The sequence below is a fragment of the Toxorhynchites rutilus genome, chromosome 2 (assembly GCF_029784135.1).
Source record: "Toxorhynchites rutilus septentrionalis strain SRP chromosome 2, ASM2978413v1, whole genome shotgun sequence".
Taxonomy (NCBI): domain Eukaryota; kingdom Metazoa; phylum Arthropoda; class Insecta; order Diptera; family Culicidae; genus Toxorhynchites; species Toxorhynchites rutilus.
Window position 1 is genome coordinate 336860282 of NC_073745.1, and position 23381 is coordinate 336883662.

General features: G+C 37.3%; 1 protein-coding gene across 10 annotated transcripts in view; it reads left to right on the plus strand.

Annotated features, from left to right (window-relative positions):
* LOC129764465 (prominin-like protein) overlaps positions 1 to 22645 on the plus strand; it is a 142711-nt gene extending 120066 nt beyond the window's left edge. For 6 of the 10 annotated variants that reach the window (XM_055763563.1, XM_055763562.1, XM_055763567.1 and 3 more), the window contains 4 exons: positions 6785 to 6835; positions 7113 to 7244; positions 7557 to 8030; positions 8423 to 8540. In XM_055763563.1, coding sequence (XP_055619538.1) covers positions 6785 to 6835; positions 7113 to 7244; positions 7557 to 7956 — 583 coding nt within the window. In that variant the 3' untranslated portion in view covers positions 7957 to 8030; positions 8423 to 8540. Of the gene's footprint in view, positions 1 to 88; positions 6605 to 6784; positions 6836 to 7112; positions 7245 to 7556; positions 8031 to 8422; positions 8541 to 20489 lie in introns of those variants that run through there. The other 4 variants (XM_055763570.1, XM_055763568.1, XM_055763569.1 and 1 more) reach the window with 4 other exon arrangements.
* The last annotated feature ends 736 nt before the right edge of the window (positions 22646 to 23381 follow it).

Below are 23381 nucleotides of genomic sequence, written 5' to 3' on the forward strand. Positions count from 1 at the left end.
GACAGAGTTGTATTTGCATCCCTTCCGCAAGACTACTAATAACCATCTCTCGTTCTATCTCGGTAACACATTGTTCACACACGTGTAGAAAACCCACCTTGATCCAGAGCTCTTGAATCTAGTTCCAGTTTAGCTTAGCATTTTTTTTCTGTTCAATCCTGATTTTAACACAATAAAATATCGCTTAAACAACTGTAGTGCCCCCTCATAGTTATTTTTTAAATAGTCAATAAACAGTATTTCTTGTTTTATACGTGTAACATTCTATCTGATACACCTTTCAATGTAACATGTACATGTCACGAAAGAACTTTTTGTTACCACCTTTAATCGTAGCCTGTAGATATTTAGGACGGTGCGTAAAAGAAAGTTAAGCGGGAATCGTGTTGTGTGGCTTCCACTTTGCCGATTTTTCTGTTTGGTAAGTTTGAACTTATTCAAGTTAGAGTTGCTTTGTTGGACGACACAAAACTAATCCAGTAGTGGGCAGTGGTGTAACGCATACAGATACGAGCAATAACAAATTCCTGTCGCTTAACTTTCTTTTGCACACGTGATCAAACACAGATGATCGAGAAACATGAATGGAAACTTTCCTCCCACACGGTAGATGGTTCGCATGCACTAGTTTTGGTTTCTAATCAATAAAATCACGTTGGTAGAAATAGGTAAGTGGTGCTATTATGGTGGGATTGGGACTATAAACTATGGTTGGGATATGTGGAGGTTTATTATCTGTTGGCCTTATCTGAAGTTAGATGTTCTACATGGTATTGGTGACTAACATTTCCATCGGCATTACCGTGCTGCGCGATAGCGTATATTTTTAGAATTTCCTATATCCCAACTCCAATCCTCTTTTTGGTGATACATTTCATAAATATCATTCTGTAAGGAATCGTATATTTAGAACGTAGTGAATAATGTTGGTAATGTTATGCTTTTCAAAGTTTGCTTTCTTCATTTTTGGGCTGTAATTCTGACGCCCATTATTAATAAACGGTAATTTTTTATATGTTTCTTAAAATACTTAAAATACAGAAAAAGTGTTAAATTTACGAAAAAAGGGACTATAAAAGTGAAAACAAAATAATATTCATTACTGGGGGTTGAGAATCAATCTCAGCCATTAAGTTTTTAAAAGATTATTTCATGTAAATGTTGGTCACGTTTAGGTTTTAAGTGATCCATACATGAAGTTCATTTTTGAGTTACTTTTTCGTGTATATCGACATATATCCCACGGATAACAGGTGTGATGTTGTATTCATCTGCCTGCATCGATGCTGGTTTATCGGCATAAACAAGAGGTTTGACATACCCTTACCAGAAAAAGATCAACGGCGTCGAATCGCAGTTGATCTGGTGTTGGCACGAAAGGTTTGCGATGAATACGACGGAAAGGTATGACAATAATTTTGCTTATCTCAAATCAATAGAAAATAAGTTCAACATTCTTGATTTTGCCGCATCCGTTAGCAACCGTTGAGCGATTGTTTCTGTGTATAATTTGAACAAATTAAAATTAAAACTAGGTATAATGTAGAAAAATGAAGCCTTTGCTTTGCTTTTGGATTAGTTAGAATGGCACTAAATGTAAAACGGATGTATAATGTTAAAATGTATAATCACAAATAGGAAAATCACGCAGTCACTGTATTTCGTAATATCTTTTGCTAATATAAACAAAATTGGAAGACACACTCCATGTTGAAGACTGCTTCTATGACTTGATTAAAGCTATCAAAACTTACTCCAAAACGCTCTACGAGACTGTGGTTGCCTGTTTTAATAGAGACGAAATACCATATAAGCAGAATCTTGCAGGATATTCTGCCGACGGAGCTTATAACATGACCAGTCCCGAGAAATCATTAGGAGAGTATCTGAGAAAAGACTGCCCAGACATGTTCACACTAATATGTGTTTGCCATAGTAAGGTCCTGTGTGCATCATATGCATGTAAACACATGCCTGAGCGTTTTGGAGTAAGTAAAAGAATCGAGCAACTGTGTAAGGACATCTATCCCTATCTAAGCTGTAGTCTTCTAGGAAAAAAGTCGATGATGAATTTAGGGAGATCCGAAACCTGGATTTTACTGACTTCACTGTAAACGAATGCAAGGATGCTTCTTTTTTTGGGGTAGAATGTTGTCACTCGATAAAAATGACAATAATTTAGCTTTTCCTAAATTGAAAAAAATATAGAAGGTTGTGTTCAAGACACGACCGCATTGTTGACGTAGAACTAAGCTGTAGTTTAACTCGAGTCGCTTGTTTATAACTACGGATATTATTTTATAATGCAACGAAAATTTTGAAATAACCATTCTACCAGTTTGGTCGCCCGGAATTTTTTTTTTTAGAATCATTTGACGATAATTGTTTAATGATTCATTCTTGTGCTCGCAGAACAATACTTGCTCGAGATAAGCGCAGCTGTCATCCTTTGTGAAGAGAGTTTTCCTACCGTCATGCAAAACCATATCACTGACAAAATTCCAGAGCATTTATTTTCTTGGTGAGTTGACGATAGCCTAGCTTGAGGATTCCCCACACAATTGTGTAGCTCAGAACCTTAATGCAATGGCGTCAGTTTGATGCAATAATTGCAATGCCAGAGACATCAGCGAGTGAGTAATTTGGTCGCGTCCACAGTTTAATCCGGAACGAAGACATGTGATGACACAAAACAAGGATGAACAAACGATATTCATTGCTTCAAATACAGAACTCTACTGAAAGTTTGCCTTCCTTCCTTGCTTGAGACTTTAAACTTCTTTAGTTCATTCGTCTCTAACCTTCAAAAAGGTCATTGGAAAGCTTGACTTTATCCATTATATTACTCCTCCACCCTGTAGCATCTACTAAGAAACTCTGTGTCTGACTGACTGTCAATTCATTCTGTTTATTTCCATGTCTCTGCTTAAATACTAGTTTACACTTATTTTCTTAACTCTACACAAAACGTAACGTAATTTACTGGGCGGAGCATCGCACAGGGAAATGGTCCAAGTAGAAAGTGAAAGAGATAGAACGAGGACGGAGAAATGTTCTTGTGCTTACAATTGGGTTTCCGCCTTGCACGCACAAGCATGTCTCAAGTGGGTCATTGAAATAAAACACTGACGCTTGCGTCGTGCGACGAATTGTACACACGGTTCAAGTATCATGTTTACTTCTTTGGTGGGAATGTTGTTTCTGCGGTCATAAATTGTTTGGTGGGTGATAAACAATTTATGACCTGTGGTTAAAGATGGTTTGGGATCTCGGATAATTGAATTTCACCAAGTGTGAAATGAGATGAAACATTTGTAATTAAAGTATTGGGTGAGATCTGTGGGAAAGTTCAATTTTGGAAGGCGTAGTGCCACAACCCCCATTGCCTTGAGAAAGGCATTCGATCCCTCGCCGTCCAGCTCGCCCAGCAACGATGTTGTTCAGTCGATTTCCTCACGAAGAATGAAAGTTTGCCTCAGCGAGATCCACTGTTTATACTCTAGGCAAATATTCCCCTTCGTTCTTCTTTTCATTTGTTCACTTTACATCTTACGATTTCCCCTTCGTTGCTCCTCGATAAGTTGCTCTTTATTGACAACTCTGTTCGGGGAAGCACACAAATGGACAGACCAAATGTATGAGGAAATGGGAATGCTTCCAACTTTCATCAATTTAAACCATATACAGACTGTGGGATTGTAATGTATAGCATATCAAACAAATCTCAGGGAATTTCCGATTCGTTTGGTATATAAATCGCTAGAATCTGTTCGCGTCAATCACGTCAATATTAACTATTTTTGTTATTAAGTTATTAACTTTATTTCATAAAAACGGGACCTGTTTTCTGATTTGGCACCCTATATGAAAGAAGTAGTTCTACGTCAAAAAATGTTTCAACATTTCGGATTCTGCCGCATTACTCAGCAACCGTTGAACGATTGTTTTCAGAACACAATTTGAACAAAACAAAACTAAGAAATAGAACAGGAACAAAAACAGTGCGAGGGATTCTAGACTCCAAAGCTTATGTAGACATACATAAAGAACAGTTTAGAATGTCACAAAATGTAAAACAAAAGTATAATGTGTTAAGTATAATGTCATGATGAAGAACGAAATTCATAATGAAAAGAATAAAAAAAAATTCCTTTTTTTCTATTTTTTCCAGTTTTTTTTAAAATTTGGTTGGTATCTCTGCTTACGACCAAAAATGATGCTTACTATTGCACTTCCTTTTCTTTATTTGTTTTCATGTGCCCTCGATTCCTCGAAACATATCAACGATTGTCACGTAGAAATCCCGGTTCATGTGACAATCATCACGTAGACTGAGGGCGGAAAAACGATGAGAGTTCATTCGAAAGAGATTTCTCACGGCATATGCCAGGTGGTATCGCGTGACATACGTGCCAATTGTCATCTCACCTCGCACACCACGCAGAATCAGGCCAATTGTTTTTAAAAGTTAGCATTTTTTCGGACTTTGTTCAATATTCATGTGCGACTAGATTAGATCTATGCAACAGGAATCCAACAAGACTTCAATTTGATATGTCGATCGATCCAGTAGTTCAAAAGTTATGAATTTTCTAAAAAAAAGGCATTTTTGGAAAGAAAAGGGAAAAAAATGAATGTAATGGAAATAAAAAATAAAAATAGTAGTGTAGTATTTTGCGATAAAGAACAAAACAAAAGATCACTTTTCACGAAAATCTAAGAACCACTAGGGTTAGTGTACCAATTATGGAGGACATATGTCACCAACTTGCAGAAATTGGCGAATAAATACTCTATTTTAGTTCAAAAGTGTACAAAAGTATACTTTTTCTAGCAGTTTGAACTCTGTTTTTGAAGATTCTCACTGATATTTGGACGATTAATTGACTAAATTGTATAAAAACATGTTTGAAAATGCCACTTCCATTTACCCATTATGGTAATGGAGTGTACCTATTATGGTAATAGTCGGTGCCACATGGAAAAAGTGTTAATAGGATTTAAATAATACTTCAAAAATTATTTTTACATACAACTATGCCTCTTATTCCTAGTATACAATACTATGTCGTTGATTCTACACTCGACAAAAGTTATAGGAACGGAGCGCGAAGTCGAAATTTTAAATTTATCTTAGAAACGCTGTAACTTTGTGAAAACTCAACGCATGAAGATGGGATATACGTCATTTTAAAACTTCATTCAAAACTTCAAGTTTTGAGATGGAATACTTGAATGCTTCTATCTTTTTATGTGTAGGTGTAGTGGATAACAGTGGATAACAAAAACCGATTTTTTCTGGTTTTTTAAAGATTCTGTAGATAAACACAGTGTTTTATTAATCAAGTCAATAGTAAATCCAATTAACCTTATCAATCAGCATTCATTTCATTCCAAGAACGCTCCTGTAGGTTATTTTATTACAGGGAAAAGTGTTGATAGAATGAAAAATTCCCCTTTTTTTAATGAATACTTTTCCAATAATGCTATTATTCAGAAGGCAGGCAAATTCCAATAAATTATGTACAAGACTCATTATTTATTACTCATGATTCGACAATTTTTGCCTAATTTTTGCTTTTACTTTGATCGATTCTTTCAATTGACTTTCTCTTACGATAACCATGGACTATCAGACAGATTTTGTGCCACATAATTTCGATATGCAAATAACATCAACCAATTATTTGTATTCAAAATTTCAAAAATTAAGAATTTCCGGGATGATAATCTAAGAGAGGGTACACTTAATTACAAATTAAAAAAGAATTAACAAGCGTTACAAGTTCTGGTTATGCTTTATCTTCTGTAAATGAGAAATTATTGTTTTTTACCCGGTATCCGGCCGGATACCAAAAGTTGTACCAATTATGGTAATACAAAAATAAATGTTTATTTCGATAAAATCGTATAAATTGGTCGAATCACAACATCATGAAGGTTATAATGTATGCGACTACACCGTGTTTAAAACTAAACAGCCACTTCACAGCATAAACATCTCATTATGGAACACACTATTTTCAAACTAATTTTTTCAACAAAAAAAAACAATGTTTCGCATTCAATCTAGTACCAAAATCAACGAAGAAGAGATTTCTGATGTTTTAAAAGCATATTAGAGCCTTTAAAAATAAGATATGTTTTCTAAACTAATAAAAAACTCACTCGTATTACCATAATAGGTACGATTGCGATGATAGGTACTTCTACCCTATATCGGTTCGGTATGGAATGGCTGAATTTTCATTCATAATTTTTATTTTAAAAGTCTGTTTATTCCATCTGATAAAAATCCCGTATCGTTTTCGCTTCATGAATCGGAACTCGGATTTCAATGGCGTCAACACGAATGGTTTGTAGTCAAAATGCTACAGTCGCCAATTCCTGCTTTTGGTACGCTTTTTTTCTTGGAAGCATCTAGTATTGGACATTTCTTCTTTCTTTCTTTGTTTTTAAGAGGCTTTAAACTTTGCAGTTCATTCGCCTCTTAAATTGGACATTTAATAAGAGATAACCATAATTTTACCTATTGATTACAATCTGGGGATTGTTTGGTTTATGGTTTTGGTATGAATAAGTTAACGAATTATTTATATATTTTCGGTAATGCTTATATTCAATAATTTAACTTGTTTGCTCATTTGTGTTATGTTCGGTAAAGATAACGTGTTCTCATCATCTTTAAAATTATCGCTCTAACCCTCATTCGGTTTGTGATTCTAACCACTTTATGTTCGAGAGTTTTATTTTTGTGGTCTCTTTTTCGCTTCATATATTGCAGGGAGTACCTATACGATGCGTACAGCGAGAGGGATAACATTCCACTGGCGAGGTAAGTGTGGCGCCTAACTGCTCATCTCATCCTAACCGTTTAGTATAATTCAAGTCACTCAATTTAGAAAAAAAATCGATTATTTCAACTGAATCTCCACCGGCTTTGGATGTGCACACGTTCTTTTCAAGACGCGTTGTTCCGTGTTTTTGGTGCATCCCCATGCGTTGATGTTATTGTCGTTAGAGAATTGTCCTTTGCTATAATATCTGCTATAACAGCTCAGAGTAATACAAAATCGGAAAAATGCTTTAACATTCGTTTACTCTTTCCCCAGCGGCCCGAAAAACAAGCGCCGTAAAAAGAGCGACCGCCGTCGAGACTCACGCGATCGGCAAGTGTACTATGAAGACGGAAGCCCATCCGGTGGACACAGCAGAGAGCCAAGATACAACGATATGGCACCAAAGTGAGTATAGAAGATAAAGTGGCCAATGTATCTGCCAGAGAAGCATCTTGGAATATATACCATTCGTTACTAGATTATTGCATTTCAATCCAAATTCTGTAGTTTAGCTCAAATTACATCGTAAACACCCACACAAGCAGTACTGTTAGATTCGAATTCAATTTCCCCCTGTAAGATTCGAACGATGAATTTTCCGTCATTTCAAATGGTCACTAACGGTTTAGCGCGAGAATTGGCACTGTTCGCATCAGACCATTGGTCGGCCGACTAACCTTACTAACGCTCCCTAACACACACCTTATGTTTTTCCAGTTTAGAGCCTCAACTTCCACCAATACTAACCAATAGCAGTAGTAACGAGCATGATTTCGCAGTGGTTCTCCAGGAGTCCCTTGAGCACACGAACTCGCCTCCCAAGACGCCTAGTCCTATACCGTCACCAAATCGGCTGCTCAGTCGGCTATTTCAACGTTCAATTTTTGAAGACTTTCAGCGCAAAGCTGAAGATGGCTGGGAGAAGAACATTAGCCGCAGCAATAGCAGCGTGGGTTCGGTTCGATCGATGGCTGTTCTTGCCAGTAGAACTCCCTCTCCTCTCGACTTCCGGACGGTTTCATTCCGAAGGCCACGCTCTCTGGCTGACGATATCGGCCGGAGTAAACGGGAAAGACGACCTCCCTCGGCAGCTGACAGTGGATATGATCGTTACTAAAGCGCCCGAACCAGGGTCCGTCTGATCATTCGCCATATACTTTCATCCTTCAGCAATCGACCAACAAAACCAAGGTTATTTGCGGGGAATTTGTTGTCAAATTGTCGTATCACTCATACTAGCAGTCCTCTTCAAACCAAACCACAGCCATACCGACGCGTCTCACCGATAATTGCTCTGTACGCCTGCACTTTTAAAGCTCCATTTCATTTAATTCTCGTAACTCACTTTTTCGAAAATATTTAAACTGCCATGTACATACACTGAAACTTCCTTGACCTGTGAACCCTTTCCCATCCATTTTTTTTCGCTAGTGATTTCGTGTAGCTGTTCTCATTCTTCTGATGTATGATGATGTTGTTTGTAAGCATATTCCTTTTCTCATTCGGTACTCTAGCTTTATCTATGTACTGAAGGTATGTTTTTATTACTATTACTATATTTCAATCAAATCACTTTGGTGAAGATGCAACTATGTGGCTTGTAATGCGAATGGCTCCACCCGTGACCAACCGTATCGACAATTCTAGTGGTGCCTGTTGCTGCTCGCTCTCTGCCTTCTCTGCCAACCAAGTCCAATCGGTGTGAGTAATATGTGAATGAATGAATTCCCCGTTTTGGAAAGCCAATATCCAATCCTCTCTCATTTACCTTTAGTTTAGCGTGGTTTTCATGTTTTGAATATGTTTCGCATAAAACCTGTTTCAGTTATAATTTGGTCGCATAAAGTAGGACATTTCTCAGCATAGAAATAACGTACGAAAAAGAGAAAAATGTCATTTTGTAGGGTTTTTAATGAACTTTGAGGGAAACATGCATGGAAATTATTCGTCAGCTGTTTGGATGAATTTTCGAGCTTTTGGTGTGGTATACTACCCATCATTTTCTGCACAGTACTGCTGGTAACCGTATTTGCTATCTTGTTCCACCACTTTTACATTTGAGCTTGTTTTTTGATGGTTGTGCCACATTTCTTCAGTTTGCCTTCGATAATTACCCAACATCTCTCAACGGGGCGAAAATCTGGACAATTTAGTGGATTGAAATCGATCTTGTTCTTCTTATACCACTTGACGACATTCCGACTGTAATGGTAGCTTTCCGAGTCAGGCCAGAACTTCACCGGACCTTTATGTGATCGAATGAATGACAAAATCCTGTTCTGAAGACACTCCTCCTCGTAAACTCTTCCATTTATTGTTGTCTCAGTGATGAAAACCTTTATTTTCTCTCCTCAACTACAGATCCCTTGCCAAGTCATCAACTTAAAGGCAAATTTATCTGCGTAAATAAATTTGAATCAACCCGCAGCACCCCCTTTATGGTTGGCTTTTTATGGTGAATAGGGAAAAATGGAAAAGTAGTGGAACAAGATAGCAAATACGGCTACCAGCAGCACTGTGCAGGAAATGATGGGTAGTATATCATACTAAAAGTTAGAAAATTCATCCGAACAGCTGACGAATAATCTTCCTGTATTTTTCTTTTAATCTTTCATGTATTAAGTTCATTAGCAACCCTACGAAACGACATTTTTCTCTTTTTTTACGTTATTTCAATGCTAAGAAATGTCCTACTTTATGCGGCCAAACTAAAACTGAAACAGGTTTCATGTTATTCTATTCAGGTCAGCTTCGATTTGGACAAAATTTTGCACATGCTTTCGGTATAAAAAATTGAGTATTTTCTACGGGTGGAAAAACTATTATGATAAAAGAGTAATTCCTGAAAATGTAACATTTTTTCAAGGACAAACTTTACTGGAGAAATCATAGCTCCAAAACCAAAACGCACTTTAACTGCAATTGTGGGTGAATTTAACAACTCGCGAGGATTATCGTATTACGATGATGTGGTTTTTTATTTATTTGTAGTATGTATTTACATTTCCATTGTGTACCTTATGTTTTGTGTCTTTTTCAATATTACGAAAATTATCTTTAATTAGAAAATTTGAGCAGTTTTTGGTTCAACTCAAGAAATACTTCGAATTAATTGTTGTTTTTGTTGAGGTGTGATGTTTTCCCTGCGCCACAATATTTCTAGTCTACTACACTTTTTCTGAGCGGTCGTTTCTATGTGTTTCACTTTTCCGAGTACTGTCTCTAATTACTACTTATCCTACTATGTATAAACGCTCAGTCTACTATATCAACATTTTAATGAACAAAGATCTATCGAATAGCTCTAATTTTGCTCGAACCTCTAATCCTTTTCTGCCATACAAATGAAACACAAATTTCTGCATTACTCGATAATTAATCAAGCAAACGAAACCAAATTTGACATGTGGAGGTTTCAGGGTGCAATAAATGATTCTATGGTGGTTAGATACTCCTCTCTCTTACAGGGGGGGTCTGCCATACACACGGGACACAAATTTCTGCATTACTCGAGAATTAATCAAGCAAACGAAACCAAATTAAGTATATGGAGGTTTTAGGGCGCAATAAATGTTTTCACGGTGGTTAAACACTCCACCCCCTTTCTAAGGGGGAGCTGCCATACAGATGAAAGACAAATTTCTGCATGATTCAAGAACTAATCAAGAAAATACCAAATTTGGCATGCGTAGGTTTTAGGGGACACAAAACGTTTCTATGGCAAATAGACATTCCTCCCGTCTCTCTGATGGGGGAGGGGGGCTACCACACAAATGAAGCATATATTTCCGTATAATTCAAGAACTAATCAAGCAAACGGAACTACATTTGGCATGTGGAGGTTTTATGGGGAAGGAACATTTCTAAGATGGTTCGACACTCCTCCCCCCTCTCTAAGGGTGGGCTGTCATACAAAATGAAAAACAAATTTCTGCATAACTCGAAAACTATTCAAGCAAATAGAGCCAAATTCGGCATGTGAAGATTTTAGGAGGCACGAAACGTTTCTATGGTGAATAGATACTCCTCTCCCTGATGTCGTATTTCTGATCGAAATTTGACACTTTATTTAACATATTTAAAAGTATCCAATTTAACTTCATTATCCCCCTACTCCCCCCCCCCTTATTAACCCGCTCTTATTTGCAAAAGACTCAGACAGCCAGTTCTTGCAAGCCTTTTGTGAGGGCAACTTAGTATCACCAAGAGCGTTTTGCATGGACCGAAGAGATGATAATCACTTGGAGCCAGGTCCAGACTATACGGTGGGTGCAATAGGACATCCCATCCGAGCTCCCGTAGCTTCTGTTGGGTCATCAAAGATGTGTGAGGCCGAGCGTTGTCCTGGTGGAAAACAGCACCATTCCTGTTGATCATTTCTGGCCGCTTCTGGTCAATCGCCAGCTTCAAACGGTCAAGCTGCTCACAGTAGAGAACCGAGTTGAGGGTCTGGCCATAGTTGAGCAGCTCATAGTGGATGATTCCCTTCCAATCCCACCAAACACACAGCAAAACCTTCCTGGCCGTCAATCCGGGCTTGGCGATGGTTTGAGCCGGCTCACCGCGCTTCGACCACGACGTTTTTCGCTTTAGGTTGTCGTACGTAATCCACTTTTCATCACCAGTCACCATCCTCTTCAAAAATGGGTCGAGTTTGTTCCGTTTCAGCAGATCATCTTCTTCTTCTTCTTCAATGGCACTAACGTTCCTAGAGGAACTTCGCCGTCTCAACGTAGTATTACTTGCGTGATCACAGTGCAAGTCGGAGGAAATTTTTTTGACGAAAAATTCCCCCGACCAGAACGGGAATCGAACCCGAACACCCGGCATGTTAGTTATGACGCTAACCACTCGGCCACGGGAGCACAAGCAGATCATCGCAGGCGTTGATTCTGTCCAAAAGATTTTTTTGCGTCAACTCGTGTGGCACACATACATCTAGTTTTGAACATGAACAGTTCTGCGATTGGACTCATGAACTTGCGCTTAGTAAGAAAACGTGAATGTTTGAAGGTATTGATAACACAAAACAAATTTTGGGCGGGACAAAATTTGCCGGGTCAACTAGTTACTAATAAAATACATTTTTTTGTACATAGATTGAAGATTGTGTTAAAAAAATTTAATCTCTCAAGTTTTGAAATATTTTACGAATAAATTATTCATTATCATGGTTTGTGTAGATGTAGTGGACAAAGATATGAGAAGAAATAAAAAATTGATTTCCCTCTGCTTTTTCAAAGATTTTGTCATTTTTTTTATTTTGACATTTTTTTTGCCAACTAAATCAATAACAAATCCAATTAGCCCTTTTAACAATTTTTCATTTGATTCATAAAATGTTTCTGAAGGACCTATTATGGTCTCCACAAACACTTCAGATCAAATAGATTTAGGCGCGGTGCACAGATTACGTAACGCTAAAAATTCGGATTATTGATCCCCTCTCCCTCCTTGCGTAACACAATTCCTATCTCTAATACACAGTAAGTAACGCAACTTCGACCCTATTCGTCTCGCTTCGTTTTACACCTTTTACCTACCCATCTTACGTTGAAAAACTAGCAGAAGTTCACTGATTACTTCGAAATGGTTTTAGTGATCCTGCTCCATCACAACAACATGTAAAACAGATATAGTAATAATTTTATTGTGAATGGAATCATTCTCGGGACAGTAAAAAAACCATTCGATAACTCTCAATAACTAGCATTGAAATCAGTGTTGGAAAAAATCATCTTCGCTAAGATCAAATGCATAGATTTTCGGGCTAGATTGCATCGAAAACCTATATATTCCAAACGAAAATTAAAATGACAGATCCAGGCAACCATTGAATATGAGCAAATGAACTTTTGTCCTTCAATATGTTTTGATGTTTATTTTTTCCACCCAGTGTCATCTTCATCTTGATTATCGGAAACATCAGAACTGAATTTCATTTCAGCCAAATGAATATCAGCTGTTGTTAACTTCTAACCTGAGGCTGCTGTGTGCGGTTGGGTTTTGCAGTTGCCGGATGCCGTAATCGGAAATACCTTATGAAATTCCCGATGTCGCAAATGACTTGACGGTAGCTAAAACCACTCGTTGTATCCATTCTGCATATGCCGTTGCTACCGTCTCGCCAAATAAATTTTATTTTGAACTTAAGTTCACTACCAGAACGAATATCGTTTCGGATGTGATGAATATCAATTTGTTGCTTTTGATATCCAAAGTATAAATAACAGCGAAGTTATGAACCCCACTCAATGTCGCATTCATTCATTATAGCAAATTTGCTCATGCAACAGCGATATGAACAAAATCAGCCTGAGGGCATCCGTATACTAGCACATAGGATTTGACAGCGTCAAACATGTCCGGGTCGCAAATGCAATTTGCGACCACTGTCACTCGCGAGAACTGCCAAACTCTCAAGCTGGTGTAAAACAAGGCACTTAACATACTACCAGGTGGGTCAAAACGTGAAGTGGTTTTCTGCAGCCATTTAAAAAATACACAAAAGTAAATTAAGACGATTGAGCACAATTTGTGGAATATACTAATACTTTATGAAATACTCATTGCTATATTCATTATATTCATTACGTTTTACGCTGCAAGCGTTTCATTTATTGTCTTTGCGTTGAAGGCACCATAATGATTTGCGCCATTTGGAAAACGAAATTAAGGACGAAATTAACACACTTCTAGAACAAAAAATAATGAATGAAAATTTACTTTTCTGTATTCAATATGTATTCTATGTAATAGAGTAATACGTTTCCTTGAAAATTGTGAAATAATATGAAACTGAAATTGTGTTTGATGCTGATTTTATATTATAATGGTGAGTTTTTGTGATTATTGTGTTGTAAAATATTTGGAAATATACAACCAAATGGCTAAGTAAGCGTCAGGACTACGTGTTTTAAGTAATCGAATAACTTAAAAATCTACATACTATTTATAAGATTTCAAAACTACCTTCTTTAAATTTTCACTTTAAATTTTCAACCTAGGGTTCTACGTTTTATATTATCATTCAGACCCTTGTGATCATCATGATCATTACATTTCACATAATTTTTTTTTTCAAAAAACAATTCTTTTTTTAGTTAGCGAATGGGCGCACCTTGTTCCATAGATTTGCCTTGAGTTCGCCGAGTAATTTGATAGGTTTGGCAATGACAGCTAAATTTGTAGCACATCTTGACTCGCGGATCATATCCCCTTGCCCGGGGCTTGAACAAAATGAACTCGTTTGTTACTGTCATCAATATAATGAGGGCAGTGTGTTTCAAGCTGAAAAAAAGTCATTACACTGGAACAAAATCATATTCGTTTCTCGTGAATATTTGTTGATATTCTAAGACACTGATTGAAATTGCATGACACGTTCAACTCGAACGTCAGAAGAACTTGGGAACGTGCTAGGAGTTACAGAAGTGTGTTGATTTTTCACGAAGTTACGGCATTTCAAATATTTTGACTTCGCGCTCTGTTTGTAATTCTGCTTGTCGAGTGTATTTTTTGGCGTAAGCGATTATGTATCGAAACTTTCGAATGCTCAATGAAAACCTGTGTTTCAAATTCAAATCTGGGTGGGTTATATCTATGATATAATCGCAAGGTTGACGTGGGACTACCTTAGTTTAGCAATCATTCGTTTGTATTGATTAAATTCGTGATTGAATGAAACAGTTTCCAAATTCAATTGAATTCAATATATTTGCTCTGTGAGTAAAAAGATTGAACAAATGCCATGTAAAGTTGTTTATTGTTCTTCGTTGTAGATTGTTGTAGATTGTTCTTCGTTACAAGTAAATTTTACGTTTGGTATAATGCCTAGGACAAAATACATGTACGGAAGAATTATCAAACGTTTGATGAAGACTGAAGACTAAGACTGAAAATCTTTCTAATAAAGACAAAAAAAAATCAAACGATTATTTTATTTTACATTTCCCTCTGAAGTTGACACCTTTCAAGTGTACGTACTTCTCGAACCGCGAATTTGCTTGAAATTGAAAAAATTCATTCGTTTCTAGTGTCTGCACGATTTTCTCAGGTTCCTAAGTTTAGAAGATCGTGTTAGGACAGGCATATTCCAGTCTGCGCAAAGGCAAGCGAGGACAAAAGTACTCGCAGTTTGCATTTATTTGCAGAGCCGATTTCCCCAGAAACGTTGGTTTTGAAGTCTGTGTTAGGGAAACACATTTCAATCGGAACAAAAATACCCCCGACTTGTATTAATTCGCAATGCCGATTTCCCCACGCTATGTGGTTTTGAAGTCTGTGTCACATTTCAGTCGGAACAAAAATACCCCCGACTTGCATGAATTTTAAATGCCGATTTCCTTCAGGCACCTTGATTTAGAAATCTCTGTTAGGGAACACATTTCGGTGGGAACAAAAGCTCCCCCTACTTCCATGTGTTTGCAATGCCGATTTCCCCAAGGCTGCTTGGTTTTGATGGCTGTGTTAGGAAAACCGTAAATCGGCCAATCAAAACGAGGCAGTTAGGACGTTTAGATAGCGCCTAATATTTTACAGTTATTCAATTGTTTATCTAATGAAAAATAACATTTTGGTCAGTTGCGATAGATGCGTAGAAATATTCCCTATCAATTGATGCAAACATCTTTCCGATCCAGTAAGAAATGTTCGAGTTATACGCATTCGAAATCTTTCATTTTTTCCTGCATGTTCTGTGTTTAGGTTTTCATTTTACCGCCCATATATTCCGGTTAGACGTAGTCTCACTACAAAAATATCACATGGTCCGGTCTGACATAACACCGACTATGTTTAACTGTACGCTGGATTTTTTACGCAATTTTTTGGCGTGATTTTATTTTACGCGAGAGCGTGTACGAGTGTGGTTACAACGAGCGCGCGCGCGTGATGGAGCGATTATTTTTTTTCACGCGATTCTCTTGAAATTACGCGATTTGCTCGTAATCACGCGATTTTTTTTTCGCGTTAAAAAAGAATTCAGTGTATGTAGAAATGAAAGGGTGGAGCTTGCGACGCAATACTTCGTTTCTCGATGGGCTTACATTGTATCGATCAAAACCATTGCATGTTCCAGCAGCCTTAGGAGAGAAAAGGAAAACAAACAACAGTTCACAAGCTTGTGGTGTGTTTGCTTTGTTGTCTTATTTTTCATATTGCCCTTGGATAGAATGATATGCACGTTGGATAGCTATGTTCGATTTCGCAGTAGTATTGATGTTATTGTAGTTGACTTTTTTGGTCGGTACAATTTGAAGAGCTCAAATTAGGCAAACCAAAATCAAATCGTGGCATCTTTGCGATCTATTGAGAAATTGTCGAGTTATAAGCGATCCGATATTTCCTTATTTCCTTACATGTTCAGTGTTTTGATTTTCATTATCCTCTCCATACCTTCCTGTTAGACGTAGTCCTACGTCAGTATGTTTATTCGCTTGGAAAAAAAAGTTGAAAACAAAACGCTTTAACGCGCCGAAACAGTTTGAATAAAAAAGCTGCCGAAATCTCACGAGGCCATCACGTGATGTCAACATTGAACATTGAAGAATAGCCCCAACACGAATAGAGTGCCTCTATACACTCAAAGCGTCCCCATTCGTTATCACCTTTTCAAATCAGGCTATCATCGATAGCCTGGGGGTGCAGCTTTTTCATTATGCAAAGAATTTCTAGAATAGGCCTAGACAATTAGTTAGGTTTTCCTCGTGAAACTTATGGAAATATTGCGTTTCCCACGATATTATTTTAAACTAGCAGAAATTTATGCAAGGTCTCAAAATTTGGACGATTTGATTTGTTTTATTTGTTCGGTTTGGTTTGGAAGAATATCAAATATTTCGTCAGTCATCAACAGTTGAAATTGATCGTACATCACGAAATTCGTCTTGGAGTGTCGGATTATTATAAACGGTTGCAGTGAAAAACATCAATAGTTCAAATTTCCTTTTTTTATTCTGAAACAAATATTTTTGCTCTCATTTTAAACAAATTTGAGACTAGAGGATATTTCAAACCATGAGCTCTCAATAACATCGGCTAAGGTAGAGTTCAAAAATGTTTAGCTCAAAACTCAGGGTTATTCTAGCAAGAAACATTGATAGTTGGCGCTTTTACAAACAATAAAATGGATGCCTCATTCTTACGGTCCAACTGTGAACAGTGGAACAATAGGTCGAAAAGGTGACTGTGTTATTTAGCACATGTTATCGATAAGATGAAAATGTACACGAAAAATAAGGCTCTGTTACAGCTGAAATTCCAATGAGCCTAAATAGAATAAAAACCGGTATGCTAAAACAAAAACATCGGCTAGGGTTAAATACATGTCAGCTTATGTGTCAGGTTGTAAAGATTAGCGTCAGGTCATGTTTATTCCAACAAGACAATGTGGTTTGACAGCATTGCAATGTAAAAATATGATTCACAATTCAAGTTTAAACACAGTCACTAAATTGGTGTTTTCAAAAAAAATTGTTTTGATGCCAAATATCTTCAAATTGCAAAAAAAAAAATGTTGTCGAAAATCGACACTCTGGGACCTCCGGGTTTTTTTAGGAACACGAGGCAAAACGTATGGTTTTGGGTGCCAATTAAAATAGTCATCTCGATTTTTCATTCGTAACTTGCTTCGTAATTTTGATTTGCACGATAATATACCCAATGCAAAAATTACTACTCATTTACTAGTGTCGCAAACGTAACAATTTGAGTTTTTTGAAAACCGAAAAATTGCTGGATATCGATGTTTTTAAATTTTCTTGGATGCCAAATGTTTTATAATTGCACAAATCGTCGATATTTACTGGTATCTCGATAAAAAAAAATTGTGAAAACATTTTTTTTGCACTAGGTTGTTTTTTTTATCTGAAAAGTCGATTTTTGACTAAATTTTTTTAAGATGAACTCGCTTGACAATTGGCTGACTCGCCTTGTCCGTTCACACAGTGTGAGCTCCTGACCAAGACGGGTCTATGGTACTAGGTGAGGCCGTTTCGTCACTAAGTTGGTTAGGGGAGCAAGTTGGCCCACCTTAGGATATACTTCTACGCGCCTTGCTCCTGACGAGAAACTTGATACCAAGACGGGTCTATGGTACTAGGTGAGACCGTTTCGTCACTAAGTTGGTTAGGGGAGCGGTATATGAAAACAGTACGGAAGAAAGCAGAAGGGGAATTATTTCCTTGAAGCGTGAAAGAGACAGACTGATCACGAGCGAGCTTCGGCACTAGCGTATTGTGTTTTGTTTACAAACAAAACACAGTAGACTTCCAAGATGGCTGAAGAGTGGTTTTAGCAAGTTGGCCCACCTTAGGATATACTTCTACGCGCCTTGCTTGATACTACAGTATTGGCTTACCAGGGATGCCAAATGATTTTTCAAATGTCAGAAACAGCAATCAGGTCCGAATTTGACGGATGATTGATCATAAATCGACTTCTCTATTGGCAGTTTTCGTCTCAGGTTTTCAGTTGCATTTATCATTACACAACTTTATCGCGAAATACACGCTGACCGTGTATAAAAATACATTGTGCTGAATTTCTTCGAACTGAAGGTACTATCCGAAAAAGATGAAAGGCAAAAAGATTTGGGTCAGGAATTGGATGCACGGAAAAGGAGCAACAAATACAATATTGAAGAAACTCTACGATGATGATCCTCTAGAGTACAGGGCAGTGTTGAGAAAAACATCTGAATAAGTGATAAACTCATGAGGGATGCTATACCTGCAAGAGTGAATTAAAAACCGGCATTGATGTGGCTTTCTTCTGGAATATCGTTCAGATTGTTGTCGATATTTTTTAGAATCTCGAAAGCATCCATAGCTAAGATAATTCCGGAAGTATGTGATGTTATAAATGGCAGTCTAAGAATTTTTTTTATTTTATTTATTTCGCCTTGCCAGCAGCTTCGTGTACCAATTTGTGAAATGAAAATGATTGTAGATTTGCAGTTAAAATAAATACGCGTCAAAAATTAAAATGATGAATGAAAATGTACTTTTTTACATCGAATATGTATTCTGTTTCTAAGAAAAATACTTTTTTTTTGAAAGTTGTGAGTGAATTTCAAATGAAAATTGTGCCTGATAATGATTCTATATTAGAGATTGTCAAGAAGAATATCTAAAAAAAAGCCGCCAGCGTGCAAAACAAAATAACAACGATTTCGTTTAGAAACTATGAGGGTTTTATTTGTTTTCCCAATGATTTTCAAGTCTATAAATATCTTCGCATATTTTCAAATATATTGAAAATAGAGACATTTCTTTACATTTGCCATCCCTAATTCGAACGCTAAATTCTGTTTCTGACGTTTTGACGGATGCGAGCGCGAGTAAATTCAAAAAACTTTGAAGTAGCTCGCACGCCGGATCACACATGACACTAACTAGTATGATGTGTTCACACGGTGTGAGTAGCTGCACTGCAGTAACTGAATAGACCGACTCGTATGCTTACTCGCACTGTCTGGACCCGGCTTTAAGTCCGATTGAGCTGATATTGTGCATAGAGTGTTTTTTCGAGGTGCTAAAGATTTTTATGGGGTAACTTCTTGAAATTCGATATAACCACTTTCATTGGCACCCTACTGCAGGGCTTTCTCATAACAAGGTCTCGAATCAAATGGTTGTTTGTTTCTCCGAAAATATGGGACATGTCGCCGCTGTGCCATTGAAGCAACCAAGAATCGTATTTGTCAGAAATATGCGAAAAAATAGCGAGCCGACCGAATGACCTCAAAACGTCGAGTTCATAGGTCATAGGTCGTATTTAGCTCCCATCAACATTCCCACAGATCAAAAATATATTGCGTAGTCAACGTTATTCGACGTCTGAAGAAGCGGTAGATGCGTTCCATTAGCATGTTTTGTAAAACAATCTTTTGGAGTGGTCTGAGCGCTTCAAAAAGTGTATTTATCATCATGGAGAATATTTCGAAAAACATTAACAGTTCTCCTATAGAACCAAATGTTTCTAAACTGTAATTTCTTGATTAATCATTGGAAAATGATCCAACCGTGGAAAATATTTAGTCTTTTATACCGAACGTGTGTGCAAAGTTGTCCGAGCCTGAACGATTTGTCAACTGGAATGGGCTTGCTCATATATTTTCATTAGTTATTATGGTTTCAATTGTCTTCAAATTCCGTGAAGTTTTTTAGTGATAACGTTATGATTTTCATTAGAATTTTGTGATTAGGTTGTACTTAACATCTTGGTTTTTATTGTTCGTTACTCAAAAGTTTAAGTCGGATAAACTCATTGCTAGAACTTTGCAGAATAGATGTGATAATCGTGCCTGATTATAAGTTTTTTTTTCTTGGTGCATGGGGTGCAATGTGAGACATGCTCGGGCATTAAATAATCCAGACCTCGCCACGTAATCTATGTCTACCAGTAAAGCATTTTGAAAAAAAAAATTGTTTTGCACTTCGTGTTAGCTCGACCAGCTAAAGCATAGACGCTCGTGAGCGCAACGGTTGTTTCCGATTGTTCATCTGTACATTCCCACTTCTCCGCCTAGATTTTGGCCCGTTTGTGTGCGTGTTTGTGATGTATGCTAAACCTTTTTTTTTGAGTACTCCATTTATCCTCAATATACATAGCTAGCATTTTGAAACATTTTTGGTTCAATTTCCACAGGAATTGGGACGGTGCTCCACCACGCTATCAGAATCCACCGATGGCACCGCCAGCAACGGAATACGAACGCCCACCGCCCTACTACTATCCGGGGGCACCCAGCGAGCCCGAGTAAACACACTGGCAACGGTGTTGCAGAGTTGCACAGCATTAGCAAACGGTGGGCAGTCAGTGGGAGGGGTACAATCCTTTCCCATCCGAAATGGATCGAGATTGAATTTAGCTGCCAAACATTGGTGATACTTGAAAGAAGAAAAAAAACAAAACACATTTTTAACTGAATATAAGTAACGAGCGGAGGCGCTCCGTAGGATAAGTTCCCCGAGTAAGGGAAGATGGGTATAATCACCAAAAAAAAAAACATGAGACATACACACGATCATAACAACAACACGTTTATGAAGAACGCACTCCGCCATCCTTTTGGACAAGAGAAACAAATCTTTTCCGAATGCAATTTTTTCGCCTACATACATAGTTAATTGAAATTTTGTACATTTCTACTGTATTTAGATTATCATTGCTGGTGAGAATCGTGAATCGTAGTTCGTTTTAGTTCATTTTTTCTATTAGACGTTAAATGTATTGAAATCAAGGATACAAAATTGAATTCCGAGAGGCGTTTTTGTGGAACGAACATTTTGCTCAAGACCCAGCAATTCGAATGAAATTAGGCTGTTCCGTTGAATCGCGGCGCGGGAGACCAAATAATATTAAAACAAATGTGTAATTAAATGAAGAAGAAAAAAAAACTGCCATTTTAGTCCGCAAATATGCAAACAAAAAAACCTCCTCTAGATCCTCTAGGTAATGTCGTACGTGAAGCAAGACTCCGATGATCTACATGTTCGTTTTTGTTTTACCCTTATAGTAAGAGTAGTAGCATCATTGACTGACTGAACGTGTGTGGACAATTCCGGAACGGACATCCTTTCAAGCTAGCAAGATACTTTTTCATAAACCATTCAATTTATACTATCTCTATGTACTGTTACTCGAACAATTATTAACGATGATATTACCGTATTAGGCCGAAGGAACGTGAGAGATCCCGATGATTATTATGGGGCATCGAAGCCAATTTGACCCCTTTCTGTTAGTTTGAGAGTGCGCTCCTTTGTTCGTAGCCATCGTTTCGTTGTTTTTTTTTCTCGAAGGAGCTCAACTCTTCTTCGCTCATAACAAAAAAAAGGAAAATTATTCGTAAAAGGCTGATTAATTCTTAGAACAAACCATTTAACAAAGGCGTATGGAAACGGAAAGAACACATTGAAAAAAGGGAGAGAAGTATTCAACTTGAGAATTGTTTACGACAAAAATTAGTTTTAGAATTAGTGATAGCTTTTACATGAAAACACATTTTATTATCAGACGTTGAGTTGAATGTGTTTTACACGCGAGTACATATTTTATGAGTTCGGTGGAAAATCTCACCACGGTTACATTTTTCTTTTATTTTGAAGTTTTATTATGTTGAACCCAACTCAAACTGTACAACTCCACAGCAGATTGGAGCGTAACTATCAAGGAAGAAAGTAGTCAAAGCTACAATTTTGTATGGTAAATGATAGCATAATTGAGAAAGGCATACCTTTCAATGAATAGTACTATCTCATAGTTGTAAACCACCACATAAAAACCCATTAACGACACCCCCAAAGTCGCTCATTTTGGCAGGGGAGGAAATTTTGCATTTAGTTTTTATTTTATCCGTAACACATCACATTTGAGACATATTAGGAACGCGAAAAGGGAGTAATACTTTCCGAATGAAGGTGATGAAACCGATGGCGAAGCGATCCGACACAGTATTCGGTATAAGAGCGTAAGACAAATGTAAATTATTCGGAATTTAACACAAACAAAAAAAAAATGATAAGAGACTTCACATTTCTCCTACCCGTATCGATCGATGTGAGTGCATTTTAAGATGTAAAGATTATCACACAAGAAGCAGTTACAATACGATGGGCATCAACATCTCTAGATGTTTAATCCAGAGGGAGTAATAGGAGTGTGCAAGCCCAAAACGAACTTACCTTTTTGCAGAGATTCAAACAATACATACGAGAATGTTTCAATATACATTTGTAATACGTGTTTTTGGTCGCCGATGAGCAAATACAAATTGATTCAATAAAGTGGATATATTGAAATTCTCCAAAGGGGTATTGGTGTGATCCGAACGTTCATTGTGCTAATTCGTCTCTGAAAGTGAACTATTAGTTACACCTATGATGACAGCCTTATTATGTTAACTAACTTGAATAACCTGAATTCAGAATTGGAGTAGGAAAGAAGAGATATTAATTCGCAGGCAACAATTTTATCAAGTAAAAGCGGAACAGTAACATGGGCTACACTAATACTGGTAACACAAGGTTTGCTGATACAGTTCGGTAAATAGGATCAATTCAGTTAAATACTGTTGTTGCAAAAATACCGAAAATTGATATCCTATCTATATAAATCCTATAAGACGATCTTTCAGACCGTTACAGGACAATGTGATCTTAATAAAATGAACGAGAATGGCGAACTGTTTACGAAGTTATGTGGAACGTATCAATTCTACGAGGGCAGTCTGATAAGTACTTAGCCTACAAAAAAAAGGGTGGGTAATGTCGGGGACATAACCGGAGTGACGTAGGACTATACAAAGGGGACAACTTTTGTTAAATATATGTTTTTTACATACTTTCTCATTTTTTCTCACTATCTTTTAGTTGATTTTTGATTTTTTTTCTGAAGGCTTTGTACTTATTAAATGTTGAACGCCGGGCATCTTTTGGCGTATGCACATATCGTACAAACAAATAGGTGGTCATCAGCGCGCGTTTTGTACTTTAGCGGTACACGCTCACAGGATACAGACTCAACCAAAGGGGGCGA